This window comes from Dreissena polymorpha, chromosome 6, assembly GCF_020536995.1.
Source record: "Dreissena polymorpha isolate Duluth1 chromosome 6, UMN_Dpol_1.0, whole genome shotgun sequence".
In the NCBI taxonomy this organism is placed as follows: domain Eukaryota; kingdom Metazoa; phylum Mollusca; class Bivalvia; order Myida; family Dreissenidae; genus Dreissena; species Dreissena polymorpha.
In genome coordinates, this window is record NC_068360.1 from 77,096,784 (window position 1) to 77,117,338 (window position 20,555).

Consider the following 20,555-nt stretch of genomic DNA (forward strand, 5'->3'; position numbering starts at 1 on the left):
TTCTATTTTATTTGAGATTCCTAAAAGAGAGAGACTGGGACTACAGTGTTGATATATCAGCAGTAAATTAAGTGGTATTTGATGAAATATTCTTGTATGAAGGGTGCATAGGTTGCCTTATATCATAAAATTTATCATCCATCATTTTTTTAAGTCATGGTCTTTGTGTTTATTTAAGAAAAGGTAATAAATCAAAAACCGGTATACATATCAAAATGTCATACTTATATAAAAAATATTAGGTTTATTATATAAGGCAATACATACACTTTTAGATGCTTCAACATTTTATCATACTTAAATACAATAACTAACAAACATGTTATTTCGCTTGTTTCAAAATAAAGTTTCATCCCTTTTTGGAAAGGTAGATAACAAAAGTTTTGCAAATCTGTGAAAGGGCCCGTTTAAAATCGTTGTGTTCAACTGCAAAATCGATTACTCATACAAATGCATTAACATATTTTTGCAAACGATAAATATGTTGTTTTGCAACAAGATTGTTTAAAATACCCACACGCACTTAAGTATCAGTATGTTAAAATAGATACTGGAATGTGGAATGCACACTAGTGTTGAACAATAAAGAGACATTTTTAAAGTTTGTCAAATAATAACAAATGTCACAAAAATTGTTATAGATTCAAGACATAATATATGCAATATATTCACACGTGAAAATAGATACTCCTACCCTAGAAAAAAGTAAAATACATAATCGCTTATTGAAATCTTAATTAGGAATCGACAAACATGATAAAGCGTTTATTATGATTTTTATCAAGAATTAAGCAACAACGTGTATTACAAAAATGCGTTTACACTACTTCCATATTGTAAAGTCTGCGTTGTGTACTGGTAGTGAGCTAGCTCACCATAACACCCGCCATTCATTACTGTGTATTTCAGAAAATAAATATAAACAGTATACTTATTTTACTAGTTTTTAAACGACTGAATCAAACTTGGACATTGTCAATACCACTCATGTTCATTTTAAGATTGTGTAGTCAAGGAAATGTAATGATGATTAGAACGAGTTAGTTTTCTTAAAAACTCGCATATACACTACTTCAGTTATATTACAAACACACTACATTTTTGTTCTTAACTATTTTATTTTGTAAAATATAAATACACAAGCACACTCAAAATATAACAATAATGAACATTTCTGATAGCCATATTTCGAATCAAATACACATACTGTTTCATAATATATGCATATGATAGAAAACATACAATCACACAAAATAATTAAACACGTTATATAAGGAACCCAAAGCGGAACCCGCAATAAGTCATAGTGTATATCACAAGGAACAAAAAATGCAAAGAACATTAAATTATTCTTACATCGAAAAATGACAAGATCACACAAAAAACTAAGTCAATTTCTGAACTTAACCTAATTATTTCACTCTGAAACGTAAATATTATTCATACCATATATGCCACTGATACTAGCAACGTATGCGTAGCAGAGCACTAACGTTAACAAGAAATACCGCGGTACTTGCATTAATACCAGTTAAATTATGTTCAACAGACATACATTTATTTTCACAGATGAATATCAACACAATCAACCTCTTTGTGCACACCATTTGGCAGCTTTCGTCTCTACTTTAGCATGATTCGCAAATTAGTACTTGCAAATAGCTTCATTTGCGGATATATGGTAACCAAAAATATGGCAACGCAAACTCAAGATACTAAAACTAAATTCTCTTAAAAGATTATATACGATGACCACATGGCAAGGTAAAAACATGGACTCAGCAAGCGGAAGAGTTGGTTGACTGTGCTGGCTTTAAATTTATTGTGTACTTGCCCTTTTGTCAAGATCGTTTTTGATGAGTGCACAAAGAACTGCTGGTAATATAATTCACCAATGTTCTTCTCGTCTTCACATGCATTTATCTAACACTGACTGTTAAGGAATTAAATATAAAACTACTGTTTAAATAAATATTGTATGGGCTTCAATCAGTTAAACAGATACGAAATGGCATTCCCTTTATGTCATGTTTTCACAAAGCTCGTGAAATTACGAACACATCCGCGTATATAAGACACAATACGGTCGAGTCATATATTATAATAATTCACAGGTTTAAGGAGAACGTTAGCAAGCTTTGATAGTAGCTAATAAATCCTATTTAATACATTAGGGTTGCTGCGTTTCTAAATCCGACAAAACCACGTCAACAAATGACGCCTGCTTGTGCATTCCTTTCTATCGGCGTCTCCTTCCTCGTGTGTAGAACATCTAAACACGCAACTTTCTTCATTTGTAGTGACGTTGTAACCTAGGCAGCGGAGACGCTGACACAGCAAACTCAAGATTTGTAAACTTAAGTCCCTTGTTAGGTGAACAACAGTATCGACAGGGGCAAACTTACAGTCATGTTCACAGCACACAGCAGAGATTGCAGTCGAATTAGTTGACTTCAACATGATTGCGAACTTGCCATTTCGTTCAAGATCATTTGTATTGAGCGCCCATAAAATCTGTTTTGCATAGAACTCGACAATAACTGTATTTGATTCAAGTTCTTTGAAACGCTGAATAGGGGCATATTGGTCAATGTCGTGCAGATATTCATGTAACCCGTATTTTCGAGCGGTTTGGAAAGATTTCAATAACAATTCCTCACGCCGTGTAGTGCCTTTCGTAGAATGAATGCCCATATCCGGCAGTCGACCGTCACGTAAGTATTCAATAATCAGTTTGAAGGATTCTCCGTCGGTGTCAAGGAAGAAAGATCCATCTTTCAGGACATGCAGAGGCGTGTTTCCTTTTCCCAAGAATATGTCGGCAAGAAAACCTGCCTTTGCCTGTATCATAGTTGTCAGCAATGTCGTATATTTGTGAGTGCCGCCAACAAACAAATCCAAGACATCCGGTCCCTGAACATACAACCGCAAAAATAAGGTTAAACATCTTTGGCATATGCGTATTAGCAAAGTTGTCTAGCAATCATTTTCCGTTTGATATGCAGTTATAATAGGTCAAGATTATTAATTCTTATACGAAATTAATCCCGCTTAAGTAGAAGTGGTTTCAACAAAATAACCAGTTCCAAAAGAAATAATATATTATCCGATAAATGTGTATGCACAAGTATATATTTAAACTTGTATATATATATTGTTTATTAATTAAGCGGTTAAGATAAAACAGGTGTATTTTATAAAGAACAATTGTTTACATACTTCCCTTGCGCATGTTTCTTTTACTGTTACTTGAATATTAGGTGCTTTGGAAGAAATAGCATTGTTGTTGTCTAATGAAGCAGTTCGGCATTGACCGGATCTGACAGGTACAAGTGTTTGGATGGAAGGAGGATTGGATAGCGACTGGGTAGTTGCTGATGACGAACAGCCCAATTTAAACGTTTTATCTGGGTTCCTCGAATTTGCTTCGCCGAACGTTGGTTCACATTTAAATGAAAACGATGCTTCTGTTGCAAGTGTTGGAATGGACACAGGGTTAGGGTTGGATAACGACGATGCTGTACTTGTAGCGGCTGATGATGAACTGTCCAGTGTAAACGTTTTATCCGGGTTCCTCAATAAAAAGGAGTGAAAGTTTGCTTCAATAAATTTTGGTACACATGTAAATGCAAACGGTGCATCTGTTGCAAGTGTTTGCATGGAAACAGGATTGGATAACGACGATGTTATCCTAGTTGTTGCTGTTGATGAACTATCTGATGTAATCGTTTCATCTGGATTCCTCAAACTTGCTTCGCCGAACTTTGGTTCACATTTAAATGAAAACAGTGCATTTGTTGCAAGCGTTTGTGTTGGTTTTCTTTTTAAATAATTATGACGCTCGTTTTCAAGTTGTTTAACCAATTTTGGCAAAACACTATCTGCATACCGCACTTCCTAAAAAACATACACATGCTTGACATCATCTTACTGCGCTATTTGATGACATAAAAACACGATAACCAATAGTTATGAACAATGCTTACATGGCAGTGTTATAATAGCTAGTTAGCAAAAAAAAAATAAGTCAGGAAAAAATAGGCTTAATTGTATGTAAAGAAAAGTATTACGAGGAGTATGTACCTCTAAACTAAAATACTCATATTCCTTAATAGCTGTTATACACAAATGCTTCGTTGTTAATGTCTGTTTCTCTCCTAAGACTTCTTCTTCTTCTGTGCCTTGGGGATATACTAATTGCTGATTTTTACCTATCGTGTTTGGCCCGACTACCGCCGTTGTTTCTGTAATTATGCAATATACATGCATGTAGCAAACCAATTGCGCTAAAAACTAAAAAATCGCGATAACTATCAAAGGCACTGTTAGCTATAGTCTGTGGTATCCAACCTAGAATTGGAGTATCGATACTTTCTCATGAAGCTTTCGAATGAGCTTATTCAAAAGATATAATGTACTTAGAAAATGGAATCGAAACAAATAAGTCGCAGACATTCGACATAATCGAGCTTATATTAAACAAAAACCTAGTAAGCCTTAGATACGATAAATCTAGGTAATAGTATTGTCAGTCAGTGACTCTGCTATCCTATTTAAGAGGATAATGTATTGCGAAGCACTCATTTATCATGGAACATTTTACTGCCAACAATGAAACGCAATACCAAGAACATTTCGATTAAAAGTTTTTGTAACAAAGCAATTATTTCAATTTATGGTGTGATTGTAGGCCGAACTCACCCAACAAACGACCATCGAAGTAACGCAGCTCCTAAAATAAAAAAAGTATTGACAATAAAATACTTAAAAACAACCCTTGAAAACAGCTTCATAGAAATGGAGTCATGTGAATATTTTTATTAAGCTAAATCTATCAACAAATTGTTCAGTGTTCGTCAATTTCACAAGTGAATGGCAAATCGGACCTATTTTTACATGAACGAGGCTCAACACAATAAGCGCCGGCACAAAATATTTTATTATAAGTGTTGTTGCATCAGAAGAAGAAGAAGAAGAAGAAGGAGAAGAGGAAGAAGAAGGAGAAGAAAGGCATTCTTAGATACAATTTACGCAATACTGCATGACTGTGTGCGGTATTTTCCTTATGTAGCAGGGTTTGAGTAAAGATACCTTTCCCCCAAGAGAATGAATTGGATGATTGAAAATTATGGAAATTGCATTTATGATGTATGTTCATGTTGCAAATATAGCACATGTCGAGGTTGGAGAAGAAGTGTGGAAATTGGATATTTAGTATTTTAAAGATATGTATAATATAGGATTAACAGATAAACATAATATGATGTCCCGAATTATTAAACTAAAGAGTGCAAATTGGTATATTTTGCAATAAAGTGGAACTGTTGCGAGTAATTTGGCAAAGGACCACCTTATGAAAATTTGTGTGGCATTGTTTGGTAAGAAGAATAAGTCTTTAAGACATATTTTTTCCGTGTAATGGTAGCCACTGAAGCAAAAGCATTTGCATATTTTTGTTAGAGAACGATCCAAAGAATATGTGTGCATTTTTTTAACAAATATTGTCAATCATGTGAAAAACACATGTCTTAAACGCTTGTTCTTATTCTGTTCTAGCGGCCATTTGTGCAATTATGCAGCATGTTTTTAATAATTTAAGCAGAGAAATTTAAGACCATTTGCGTTAAAATATTTACATAGGGTCATGGAAATATTAGCTTAGACCTATTTCTAAATAAAACTATTATGACCATAGTGTGTAGTGACGGGAAACCATGAGTGCAAAATTAAAAGAAGTTTGTGTAAGGACATAGGAAAATATGTTAAATATAAAGAGCTATAACGCAAATTCTGTTCCTCTGAACTGCGTCGCAATGTTATGGAATGGAACGGAACCTTTTGATTAATTTCGGCCGATTACCAGCCAATGAATGTTTGTATAAATTTATTTACAGATATAATCACATGGTCAGAAAACATTCGGATAGTGTCTTCCCACTTCTCAAATTTGTTGATAAAACATTCCTCACAATGGAAAGTAAGCTCCTTACCCTAAATCAAGAAATAATCCCGTTGTGATGTGTTACAACTAACTCTTGTACTCTGTGCAAAAATATTTTGTTTATTTAACAGCCTGTTTGAATAAAAAATAAACATAAAGACGATGTATATTTGTACATAAAGAATCATCGATAACTAACATTTCCTATAGATAGATGAATATTATCAGCAATAACAAAAGTCCAAAAGGATATGCACAGTCCTTTTAAATATGATTTTCAATATGCATTGAATCTACAACTTACAAAAAATTATTAGCTTCATGTGAATAAAAACTATTTAGTTCGAAAACAAAGAATGAGTTTGAACCATACCGATCCATGCTTGATTATTAAATAATTAAATTTGAGATTTATTCTGAAAATGTTTCAGTATTTTTACGAACCTATCGTTTGCTTCAGTACATTTCATTATTTTTTTTTCTTGATGTTGCCATTTCAATACTGAGGATAGTAAAGCATTCTCAGCAAGATTTGTAAATTTTGCAAAAAACGCGGAATAATCTTATGAGCCTATGACACGTGATATGTGTACTATCTGAGACAGTTACCTCTAACCATAAGCATCCTATCAATCTCTTGCTGACACATAATTGGAACATAAATATTAACACACTTCAAATGGATTTATTACTAACGGTTACCTCAAGACTGTAGAGTTTAAATTGGTCCATTGCACTAATGACTTGCATCCTTGTATTAATAGTTTGTGAGGTACCGTTTCTAATCATGAAATCTGTTGCCGCGTATGGAACTAGGCTTATTCCAACTGTAGACAACGACACTTCTGCAAATTATTAATGACATAGTACATATGAATAAAATCTCAAAAATAGACATTTATTTTAAAATATATGATTCCATAAAAACAAATAAAGAGAACATAGTTATATGAGCAATATAAGAATACAAGAAGAATGACGTATTAAGCACATGTTGCGTTTGCTCGCATTACTTTTGACTGCATTGTGTACAGAAGACGATTGTTTAATATATTTATTATTAAGTTCCACTACATAGTCTGCAGTTTGAACCTTACAGGTTTTTGGTAAAGAATTTACACTATAAGTATTAAAAGAACTACGTTACATCTATACAAGAAAATAAACTATGAACGTGAACAAAGTCAAACACACCAAGTGTGCGAAAGATCGTTAACTTTAAAGGCTTCATCCACATAACAAAAATTAGCTTAGCTTCTTGCAGCCTAACAATACTGAATAGGATTAAAAGTAAATCTAAAATACAATTAATGTCGGTCAGTGATTATGTTACATTATATAAAGAGGATTATATATTGTGAAGCACTCATTAATGATGTGATATTTCACTGCCAACAATGGAAGGCTATATAACAAACATTTCGGTGAAAAGTTTTTGTCAAAGAGCAATTATTTCAATACATGGTGTGATTGTAGCCCGAACTCACCTAAGAAACAACCATCGAAGTAACAAAGACCATCGAAGTATCGCAGCTCCTAAATGAAAAAGTATTTAAAATAAAATACTTTTATAATAGCTTCATGCAAATGAAGTCTTATTAGTAATTTTCATTTTGCAAAATCTATCAACAAACTGTTCAGTGTGTGTCAATAGCACAAGTGTATATCTTGCAAATCGGACCAAATTTTACACGAACGGGGTCCAACACTAAGGCACCCCTAAATTCCATTAACTCAATACTGCATGACTGTGCGCGGCGTTTTCCTTCTGTAGTAGGGTTCGAATAAAGATACCTTTCCCCAAAAGAATGTATTTGACGATAGAAAAGTGCGGAGGCCTGATGTTCATGTTGCAAGTTATGTAATATGTCGAGGTTGGAGAAGAAGTATGGAATGTCGATATTCAGTATGTTAAAGATAGTCATACCTTAGGAGTAAATGACAAACTTAATATTTGGACCAAAAGTATTACACTAAACATATCACATAATATTACTGATATACAATACTTGATTTGATACAACGTTGCATCATGATTTAATTAATGTTCATTGAAAAGTCAATCGATTGTAAATGTGACATTGACCAACAAAATGTGTTCTTGATGTTGTCAATTGAAAGCTGAGGATAGTAAAGCATTTTCAGCAAGATTTTAAAATGTTTCAAAAACATATGTATTAATAACTGTTACCTCAAGACTGTAGAGTTTAAATTGGTCCATTGCACTTATGACTTGCATCCTTGTATAAATAGTTTGTGAGGTACCGTTTCTTTTCATGACATCTGTTGCCGCGTATGGAACTAGGCTTATTCCAAATGTAGACAACGACACTTCTGCAAATTATTAATGACATAGTAAAGATGTATTCAATCGTAAAAATAGACATTTATTAAACAATATATTATTTCAAAAAAGGAGAACATAAATAAGAGCAAGATAAGAATACAAAAAAGAATGACGTATTAAGCACATGTTGTGTTTGCTCGCATTACTTTTGACTGTATTGTGTACACATGACGATTGTTTAAAAAGGTATATAATTATCATTAAATAGTCTGCAGTTTGAACCGTAAAGGTATTCGGTAGATATTTTAACAGTATTAGCATTGACAGAAGTACGTTACATCTTTACAAGACATTAAACTATCAAGTACGCAAATACTGTCGTACAAACTTAGCGTGCGAAAGATCGTTCAATTAATAGGTTTCATCCACATAACAAAACAAAGCTCAGCTGCTTACAGCCTCACAATACTAAATATGATTACATTTCGGTTTCTGCGAAGCGTTTTTGTTCTCCAAAATACACATACAAGGAAAACAGGATATCCAAGGAAGGGGCAAATATAAACACCAACTATAAATAACTCAATAGCTTTTAATCTTAAATTTTATTCGTATGAGAAAATGAATAATAGTGTATGGTTATCCTCAAAAAACTATTTATTACTAATAAAACGTTATTATTCCATTGCAACCTACACGCAAATTTACCTATTTATGCCTAGTGGACTCTCCAATCCTTCTAAATTGGATCAATTTATTTCCAAAATTAGGGATGTCTAGTATATTTATTTCTATATTTAGAATATTTCTTACAGAAATTCATTTAAGCAAACAGCGCAGACCCTGATCAGACGCCGCATCATCTGGGTCTTCGCTGTTTGCCAAGGCCTTTTTTCTAGGCGCTAGACATAAATGGGTTAACGTTCGTTATTTCGTGGTCATACTAGCTAAAATTAAACTGTCATATAAATACAACACAAATTTAAAGGCAAAATATCGTTTCATTTTCTTTTGCGTTAAACAAAATTAATTAATACATTCAATAGAAATGACGATCTATGTGTCTGAAAGTGGTATTAAAGGGAATTACTTGTATGTATTTGATATACCTACATTTGAATTATGAAGACTAAATAAAAGTAATGGGTCGAAGTTCATACTCACTGCTTAAATAGCTTTGCGGAACTGAATCTATCTCGTCATCTTCATTGCTTGAACTGCTTGAGCTGCTCGAACTGCTTTTTCTCACACGATATTCTGTCAATATATTTTATTGACGTTCATGCATGGTATACAATATGGTGTACTCAGATTTAAGAGGCTTAACGTCTGTTATTGAAGGTTAACGCATTTAATACTTAAATAAATCACGTCTTGATAATAATCGAGTAGACTATAAATGGGTATATCGTATACAGTATGCTTTAGCGAAATTGTTGAAATAGTGTTGATTTACCTGGTTTAAAGGTAAATTTAGGAGGATACGCCATCAATTGTATGTACTGTTACAGGTAATAGGACCGATCAAGTTTCTGGAAGAAAAAAGGCAACTAGAAATTTCAATGTTATCTATTTTCTCAGGATTTACACACATAACTTGAAATTAAACAAAATACAGGTACACATTAACTAAATACCACGAATATTAACAAAATTAATTAATCAAGTAGTAACATAAACTAACGCCACACTGTGTAGGTATACAGTCAGTTTGAAATACATAGTTTAATATCATTTTATACTTTTATTCCATTTAATTATTTGAATCACATTCGTGAACGTTTTTACTTTGTAAGAACTTAGCTGTTCTGATAATTAGCTTTATACGTTTTACGTACAAAAATCCACAATCCTCACATGTCGATAAATTTGAACGTTTGAAGTGATTTTCAAAATTATATTAAACATTTGATACATATTTAAGATCAAGGATTGTATATGTGTTTATAATTTCGAAGAGAATGTTAAAAGTATTACATATATTTTAAGTACTTAAACAACAGTTTAAGTTCTAAGACAAACTCATGTTTATTTTTTTTTTACAATATATTAACAAAGTTACATAAAATAAAGATATCACTTAAAATAATTAACACATTAAAAAAAAGGTTTAATGTGTTGGTCTGATTTGGATAATTTAGCGAGTGCGATAAAATAACATTTTAAGATAAATTACGATAGTAATGATAAGGAAATTTGCGTATGGAGCCATAACGTTAAATGTTTTGTTAATTAAATTGATAGAAAACGGTAAAAGTAACAATAAGAACAAATGAAAAGTTAAAAAACAATGAATAACATACCATAAATTATCGGTGAAAAGTTAAAATATATTGAAAAAACGTGCCTGTAAAAATTAGGTAAGTGTGACGAAAATAACACCACAAAAATGTTAACTTTCCAATAAGATGCAGGTAGAAAATATTGCTGTATTTAAAATCCTTTTATAAATCGGTCGAAAATACACAATCCGTAGACGACAACATGTTGAAACATGCCTCCCCCTCATACACGTTCCAACATATCAGCGTTTAAGGTTAACAAAATCATGAACAAACATATGAAGAATGTGCAGCACTTACCTGATATATACATAGACATATTTATAAATGTAATGACAGCTTTCTGTAGTATGTTAAAAACACCATAAATGTAAGACAATTAAGATTGATAACTTAAGTAGCAATTCAATGCTCAGTGAGAAAACGAAAGTAATTTCGTGTAATACGAAAACGAAAGTACTAAATTAAAATAGTGGTATAGGAACACGATAGTACGGAACTCGATACATCTAAGGGAGTTTATCCAGTCATAAAAGTTGTATTAACCTAACCGAGTTATCATTGAATTTGTTCGCTAAAATGGTACTATATTTGCACACATATTTTTGTGTTTAATGAAAGCGATCACATTGTATATTCTGCTACTTTATATCCTACACCTTTGAAATATCATTCTATTACTTGCACTTAACAAATGAAACTCTATCATCGGAGTTTTTCGTTTTCTTCATAATGTTATTATTGCTTAGTTATGTACAACCAAATTATGTTCGTCCGACAAAACACAAGTGAATATATACAGATGGAAAATAACTACACCTTGTCAGTCGTTCTTATTCCATCATAATGTGTACATATTACAAATGTTGTATACAATTCTATGTGTAACATAATTTATTTTATTTGAAATAAATATGTGTAAACTATTGAATATTCACCATATATTCACATCCTGTTAGTCCGCGTAGCTGTGTTACAACCCGTTTTGTAATAAAACTTCGAATTGTAATAATTATTACAAAGTGAGTCGCGATGCATTATTACATTTCGGGTCGACAGTAACAACCCGTTTTGTAATAAAAACCCGAAATGTAATAAATATTATCATGTCCAATAAATCAGAGATACAGACTTTTTAAGAAGTTATTTTCATGTTAAAATCAGTTTTAGAGTAGGAATTGACTGTTTCCCCGACCTTTGTTCTTATTGACTCCGTCAACAAATCATGAATGTAATAGTTTATTACAAAGTGGGTTGCGATGCATTATTACATGTCGGGTCGACAGTAACAACCCGTTTTGTAATAAAACCCCGAAATGTAATCAATTGTACCATGTTCGATAAAGTCCCAGATACAATCTTGTAGAGTAGGTATTGACACTGTATAGAGTAGGTATTAAGAGAAGGTATTTAGGGTAGGTATTACCCGATCTTTGTTCTTATTGACTCCATCAACAAATCATGAATGTAATACTTTATTACAAAGTGGGTTGCGATGCATTATTACATTTCGGGTCGACAGTAACAACCCGTTTTGTAATAAAAACCCGAAATGTAATAAATGTTATCATGTCCATTAAATCAGAGATACAGACTTGTTTAGAAGTTATTTTCATGTTTAAATTAGTTTTAGAGTAGGTATTGACTGTTCCCCCGACCTTTGTTTTTATAGACTCCATCAACAAATCATGAATGTAATAATTTATTACAAAGTAGGTTGCGATGCATTATTACATTTCGGGTCGACAGTATCAACCCGTTTTGTAACAAAAACCCGAAATGTAATAAATTTTATCATGTCCATTAAATCAGAGATACAGACATTTTGAGAAGTTATTTTCTTGTTTAAATTAGTTTTAGAGTAGGTATTGACTGTTCCCCCGACCTTTGTTCTTATAGACTCCATCAACAAATCATGAATGTAATAATTTATTACAAAGTTGGTTGCGATGCATTATTACATTTCGGGTCGACAGTAACAACCCGTTTTGTAATAAAAACCCGAAATGTAATATATTTTTTCATGTCCATTAATTCACAGATACAGACATTTTAGAAGTTATTTTCATGTTTAAATTAGTTTTAGAGTAGGAATTGACTATTCCCCCGACCTTTGTTCTTATAGACTACATCAACAAATCATGAATGTAATTATTTATTACAAAGTGGGTTGCGATGCATTATTACATTTCGGGTTGACAGTAACAACCCGTTTTGTAATAAAAACCCGAATTGTAATAAATGTAACTAAGTCAGACAAAGTCCGAGATACAGTCATTTTTGAAGTTATTTTCAAGTTAACATAAGTTTTAGAGAAGGTATTGACACTTCCCACGACCTTTGTTCTTGTATACTCCATCAACAAATCATGAATGTACTGATTTTTTACAAAGTGAGTTGCGATGCATTATTAGATTTCGGGTTGACAGAAACAACCGTTTTGTAATAAAACCCCAAAATGTTATACATTTGCTCATGTCGTATAAAGTCAGAGATGTTGATATGTTTTTAGTTTATTTTCAAGTTTAAATACAATTTTGATTAGGAATTGACAATTCACCCGACCTTCGTTCTTGTAGACTCCATAACAAAATCATGAATGCAATAATGTATTGCAAAGTTGGTTGCGATGCCTTATTACATTTCGGGTTGACAGTAACAACCCGTTATGTAATAAAACCCCGAAATGTTATAAATTGTCCAATGTCCGATAAAGTCCGAGATATAGATTTGTTAGAATATTGTTTCATGTTTAAAAACAATTTTGAGTAGGAATCGACTATTCACCCGACCTTCGTTTTTATACATTTCATCAAACAAACATAAATGTAATAAATTATTACTTGGTGGGTTGCGAGGCATTAGTACATATCTGGGTGACATTAAAAGTTATTCAAACGATCTGCGAAAATATTTTCATATTTTAATATAGCGACTGACCAAATTAATTACGACGACATTCATGCGTTTTCAATCTGACTTAATTCGTCGCTCATTGTGCATATATTTGTAAAGCGTCTGTACTTTCAGTTTCTATTACGATGCGAAAAATAAAAATGTCTAAGAGAGGTAGAAAGACGTTCGCGATTGTTGCGCCAAAATATCAGTTGACAGTTACAAAGATATCAGTTAACATCAGGGTTTTTTTTAATTTAAAGTGTATATCATGGACAGTTTCAAGGATTAAAGAGGTTATGAAACATCAGTTTATTTAAGTGAATTATGATATTTTACAGTTTTATTGAATCAATACAAGTGTGCAGCTTCAACAGAAGTTAAGCAGCAATAACTTTAAGGTATGCACTTTTATATCTAATTTCACCATATTTCAAGAATGAAAACCCCTCTTTTTTTCAAAGTCAATGGGTGAAAACCCCATTTCCCAAATAATTACCTGGGGCACTGTATAAACCATAATATATACAAGACAATAGCCTTATAACTCCTCTGATAGCCTACGAATCTTCGACATAATTCTACGTCGAATACACAGTGTATACTAACTTCTAAAAGTGTAAACGTAATGTTCAAATCAAAGTTAGTAAATTGTCGTCTGTAATCAGCCAGTGCTCATTTTCTAAATATAAGTAAACACGTAAATGCACTATAGATACTTGTAGAACAATATAATTAACCCGTTCTTACCTGTAAATTTACATCAAACTTAAAAAATCCTTGCCTGCATACGTTCTGCTCAATAAGTATTTGAGGACTTTGTACCTAAATCACTAGTTGCAATAATACAACTACCAGCTATTGACTCTCCGCGTCGCTCGTATGTGCTCATTGAAGCTCAAAGCATTCAAGATAAACTACCTAAATCGCCTGCTCGCTATCATTGTGTTTAGGTTACAATATACTAAATCAACATACACACCAACACCCCGGCCAACGTACACACCAACACGCCGGCCAATGTACACACCAACACCCCGGCCAACGTACACACCAACACGCCGGCCAACGTACACACCAATACGCCGGCCAACGTACACACCAACACTCCGGCCAACGTACACACCAACACCCCGGCCAACGTACACACCCGATCAGTGGAATAAGTGTCAGGATATATGCAGAATCTGGTGTTTTTTTCGAGTAATATTTTAGTGAATACAATTAATTTATTAACAAGTATGTTAGTTTTTATTTTACAGCCCTTTTAAACGCTTTAGGACAAACCGACAGACAAACAGACCGACAGACAGACAAGTTCACTCCTATATAACCCGCCCCCCCCCCCTTAAACTTCGTTTGTGGGGGTATAATAAGGTCTTTTTTATGTCTATTTTTCACATTCAAAATGATTGAAGTGGACATACTAATATATGAAAAGTTCGTTATATATTTGAAGACAGATACATTTGCCATTGATGTGGTTTTGTTGCTTAAAGGGAACTTTTCACGTTTTGGTATATTGACAAAATTGAGAAAAGTTGTTTTAGATTCGCACATTTTCGTTTTAGTAATGATATTTGTGAAGAAACAGTAATACTGAACATTTACCATGGTCTACAAATATAGCCATTATATGCATCTTTTGACGATTCGAAAACCTGAAAATTATAAAGCGTTGCAACGCGAAACGATTGAATAATTTGGAGAGTTCTGTTGTTGTCGTTTAATATTGTGAAACTATGAAGATTGCTTATATAAATTATAAAATACGTCACTCATACATATATGGCAGGATGGCCGAGCAGTGTAATTGGTTTTTACTCCAGGACTCCGGGGGTCACTGGTTCGAGCCCTGATGAGGGCTACTTTTTCCTTTTTAAATTTTATTCTTGATTTTTTTCTTTAGCTTTTTCGATCCAATGTTTACATTTATCATTATAAAGCATTTAATGATAAACTTCAAAACATGCCAAAATCTGTTAAGCCTTTTTGGTCAATTCTATGTTGCCGTGGTGTAAAGGATATGGTGTCCGCCTAGCGACCGGGGGGTCATGGGTTCGATCCCCACCGTGGGAGCGTTCTTTAGATCTCCCCCATAGACACCAAGTACTGGTTCTAGGCCCAGGAAACGGACTCGAGAGCGTTTATATAAGCCTTAGACTTTCGATGCAATCGAGCTAAAATAAATAGGTTTAAACTAAAATAAATAGGTTTAAACTAATTCTATGTTCAAAATAACATAACATAACATAACATAACATAACATTTATTCGGCATTTTATAGCATATTGCAAATTTATAGCCTATACACAGTATGTGTTTGAGATAGCAAAGACATGGTACATGTATTTGAGAAGTACAACACAAAATGATGTATACAAATAGTGGGTAAAACAAAAAGAAAAAAACAAACATGTCAAAATCATTCAAGAATAGAATCAATAAGTCATTATATAATGAATATATTATTTCGGTGGTAAATTTCATTTACAAAAAAAGTTCTCTTTGTTTAAATGATCGATTATATTTTCAATGCTGGATACTATTAAAAATTTCAAAATTGTTCAATTACACAGTCTTAGTTAAGTAACATTATTACGTAATGCTTATGCTTAAATTACAAAAAATGAGTAGATTGTTTTAATCATTTAGCATTCAACATATGTTTGCTGTCTCTTTTATGTAAATTGAATATTCTAATTGATAATAGCAACATAATATAAAATAATCGCACAGGTTGATTACTTTTACTCTATCCAATACAGTCATTCGATCACCTTAATATTTTTAACAGTAGGCAAAAGGAAATAATAATCATAGTTAATACGTTTCACTTATTATTGTATCTGTTTTAATAGACATTAAAAAAAGATGGCGTTAACAGCATATATTTTATACTACGTGTATTGTATAATACTAAATGTTCTTGGCGGCATGTTTCACAACTGCGCCATTCCGATATGAAACGTCAGTATCGGTATATTATAATAGACCCACAGTTTCCGCTACTGCGTCAAAGGTACCAAAACCATTTCATAAGAAACAGAATAGTATGTGAATAATTAAGTATAATTAATTAAGTATTATTTTTAATATTCTAGAATGCATGTTCCACTGTGGATCATCTTAGCGAAACACAACGAATTAAAAAAAATATTGTGGATAATAACTGTGAAAACACATTAATTCGTACAAAAAAATCAAATTTATTTAATATCATGAATATAATATTTAATATGTATTATCTTACCCCGCCTGAGAAAATATGAGGCCTTTTCTTGTGTATAACGTTAATAAAACAGATACCGTCCCCTCATTGGCTTCTCCATAGAGCATTAGTTATAGACTAGTTAACTTTTAAAAGAAATATTCATTCGAGTTATTCGAGTTCTATCCTTTTCGTATGCCATTTTTATTTAAAATTGAGTTAAATATATATAATATGGTTTATTTGACACTGACATATGTAGAAGACTAATGAATTGATCTTCCTGTTTGAGTAAGCTTAGCTACATAGCGGTTTACATACAATAGAAATGGGCCTTGCTCTGTAAAAAGGGGTTTAATGCATGTGCGTTAAGGGCCGTCCCAGATTAGCCTGTGCCGTCCACACAGGCTAATAAGGGACGACACTTTGCGCCTTTATGATATTATTCGTTTCAAGAAAGTCTCTTCTTAGCAAATATCAAGTTTAGGCGGAAAGTGTCGTTCCTGATGTGCGGACTGCACATGCAAATCTTGGACGACACTTTACGCACATGCATTAAACCCCCTTTTCACATAGGGCGACTCATTTGTTTTATTGAACATATCGTACTGAAACAGACGCCGTGACTACTAGACTGACTGTTCAGGTCTAGTGAAACATTACATCGGGCCAGTGAACATTCAGTTATGTATACATTCGGTCTCGTGTAAACTTCACATGTTTCTCAAATTGTATAATTATACATGCTTCTGCATTTTAAAAATAATTATGAACACTGATTAAATGTAAGGATGTTATATTATTATTATCCTTGATTCAGCAAAAGCAGGGCCTTAATCAAACTAACATAGTTGTTAATTTTTACTTAGGTTAAGTCGAACAAAAAAACATACGGTTGTAAATATCAAAGTTTTAATACAACGATATTAATAAAGTATTATTTAAAGCTATTGATTACACGACACTGTCGCGAATTAACTAGCGAATAATTCTAATCGGTGCTACAAATTGATTATACGATCATTAATTGTTTAATTTTTGCATTGTTACGTTTTCCTTGACGTGAATTTAAAATGAGTTGCACACTGAAGGCATCTTTCAAACTTCCATTCTTATTGTAGTACTACTTGCCAGTTACTTTCAGATACATGTATTAGAGGTTACTGCTATGTTTTTATTAACATCGAGCGTAAATTATAGTTTTCAATTATGTCATGTAAATGTGTTTCATCATCCTGAGGTAAGTTAGGCAATTGCAATATAAAGGACCGACTTGTTCGTAAATTTTTTCACAAGTAGCCTACAGTATACCTACATTTCATTAAACACGGAGTACGAATACAATTAAAACAGTGATTAAATCAAATAAGTCTCACTCTGTGAAAAGGGGGTTTAATGCATGTGTGTAAATTTTCGTCCATTATTAGCCTGTGCAGTCCATACAGGCTATTAAGGAGCGACACAATCCGCATATATATTTTTAATTGAAGAAAGTCTCTTCATGGCAAAAATTCAGTATAGCCATTAAGAGTCGTCCTTGATTAACCGTTGCCGACTTCTAATAGCACAGAGAGGTGCAAACATTTTTTTGTATTAACTCCCTTGAACAACATTTTTGGTTAAACTTTGCTTATAAACAATTGCATTCAATAATATTGTTCAATTCTGGATACAAAATTTATAATGCATCAAGATTAAGTACCTTTTATTGTTCAATTGTATATAAAATATTATAATATAAAATAATAGGAATTTCTATCAAATTAGTATCACTTCATAATACTGAATAATCAGTATTTGACCGACGTTTTTATTTTATGAAAAAGAAAAAAAAAAGTATTTGACCGACGTTAACCTTTACCTGAAATGAATTTCAAAAATCTCAAATTGTTATTTCTGTAGATATTGAAACTGTTTCGCACCTATTTATAGAATGTCCTTTTGTAGTCCCCTCAATGAAACTGTTATATATTTGTTAAATATTGACTCAGAATCATTACACAATTTTAGCGATCTTATCTATTTCCAGATTGCTATTTGGCATTTGCAAAATCAAACAAAACATCATAAAAACGGTTTAAAGTTATCGATAGTCTTACTATGTTTTTGTCATTATTTAGATTTTTTGAATTACTCTCAATTTGTTGAATCATGGGGATTGCATGATATTATCGCCCCTGTTAATAAAGAGCTTGTTTTCGGTGCAGATAGTTTTGTTGAATTTTATGTTAAAAGATTTAAACTGTTATTGTATTACTTTTGAACATGATTGATGTCCCATTCAGCCAGGAAATGTTGAAACTCCTGGGAACTGTAATAGCTAACGCCATCAGAGACTCCCTCCCTCCCTTCATCCCTCCCTCACATCATCTCATCCCACCTAATTATATGTTTTACATTTACCATTGTTTGATGAAAAAATATTAGAACTAAGGTCTGGTAAATTAATGGACATGATACAATTTATTACATTTCGGGTTTTTATTACAAAACGGGTTGTTACTGTCGACCCGAAATGTAATAATGCATCGCAACCCACTTAGTAATAAATTATTACATTCATGATATGTTGATGGAGTCTATAAGAACAAAGGTCGGGGGAACAGTCAATACCTACTCTTATACTAATTTAAAATTGAAAATAACTTTAAACAAGACTGTCTCTCGTACTTTATCGGACATGGTGCATAGAAGTCTATAAGAACAAAGATTGGGGGAATACCTTCCCTTACTAAATACCTACTCTAAACAGTGTCAATGCCTACTCTAAAACTAATTTAAACTTGAAATTGAATTTAAACAAGACTGTATCTGGAACTTTATCGAACATGGTACAATTGATTACATTTCGGGTTTTTATTACAAAATGGGTTGTTACTGTCGACCCGGAATGTTATAATGCATCGCAACCCACTTTGTAATAAATTATTACATTCATGATTTGTTGATAGAGTCTATAAGAACAAAGGTCGGGGGAACAGTCCACACCTACTCTAAAACTAATTTAAACATGAACATAACTTCTAAAAAAGTCGGTATCTCTGATTTAATGGACATGATAAAATTTATTACATTTCGGGTTTTTGTTACAAAACGGGTTGATACTGTCGACCCGAAATGTAATAATGCATCGCAACCCACTTTGAAATAAATTATTACATTCATGATTTGTTGATGGAGTCTATAAAAACAAAGGTCGGGGGAACAGTCAATACCTACTCTAAAACTAATTTAAACATGAAAATAACTTCTAAACAAGTCTGTATCTCTGATTTAATGGACATGATAACATTTATTACATTTCGGGTTTTTATTACAAAACGGGTTGTTACTGTCGACTCGAAATGTAATAATGCATCGCAACCCACTTTGTAATAATTATTACAATTCAAGTTTTTATTACAAAACGGGTTGTAACATAGCTGTTGTTTGGGTTTTATAATGTTTCTGACACATTACCGGTATAAAGATTGTTGCATGGTCATATAAAAAGTTTCTGAATGAAGTGAATTATATTTTTTATCGCACATGTTATTAAATGTAAATTGATGTGTTTTTATATTATATTTAATTAAATTTGGTCTTATTTAAATGGAATATGCTTTATTGTTTTGCTTGCTTTATCATTCTTATAATTATGTATACAAAATTCTTTATAAAGAGATATCTCTTGATAATAGTATATACTATTTCTCACAAATTTGTTTTTATTTATTATATGTATTGTGTCATTTGCATTTTAGCATTTAAGTTGTCAATACATATAATAATTTAAAACCCTTTTCCACTAAGATACGTATTTTCAAGCATTTGAAGTCCCTTAGAAAGTTAAATTTCATTTAAGACCTATCTAAAAAGATTTAAGTGTTAAAGGCTTCTTTTCCAACCCTTAGATACTGATGAGCAGCAACAAGCATACAATCTGAACAGACTGCGAGT

General features: G+C 32.4%; 2 protein-coding genes across 11 annotated transcripts in view; one reads left to right on the forward strand and one right to left on the reverse strand.

Moving 5' to 3' along the window:
- The window catches only part of LOC127835450 (uncharacterized), a 354,496-nt gene that overhangs the window by 170,239 nt on the left and 163,702 nt on the right, over positions 1-20,555 (forward strand). The gene's annotated exons all lie outside the window — the stretch shown is intronic.
- The window catches only part of LOC127835446 (uncharacterized), a 41,030-nt gene continuing 20,652 nt past the window's right edge, over positions 178-20,555 (reverse strand). Inside the window, exons 1-10 of one of the 3 annotated variants that reach the window (XM_052361882.1) lie at positions 10,811-10,945; positions 9,685-9,760; positions 9,393-9,485; positions 8,133-8,275; positions 7,429-7,477; positions 6,644-6,786; positions 4,702-4,732; positions 4,084-4,244; positions 3,220-3,897; positions 178-2,913 (exon numbers count right to left, since the gene is read on the reverse strand). In XM_052361882.1, coding sequence (XP_052217842.1) covers positions 2,188-2,913; positions 3,220-3,897; positions 4,084-4,244; positions 4,702-4,732; positions 6,644-6,786; positions 7,429-7,477; positions 8,133-8,275; positions 9,393-9,485; positions 9,685-9,718 — 2,058 coding nt within the window. In that variant the 5' untranslated portion in view covers positions 9,719-9,760; positions 10,811-10,945 and the 3' untranslated portion in view covers positions 178-2,187. Of the gene's footprint in view, positions 2,914-3,219; positions 3,898-4,083; positions 4,245-4,701; positions 4,733-6,643; positions 6,787-7,428; positions 7,478-8,132; positions 8,276-9,392; positions 9,486-9,684; positions 9,761-10,810; positions 10,946-20,555 lie in introns of those variants that run through there. The other 2 variants (XM_052361884.1, XM_052361885.1) reach the window with 2 other exon arrangements.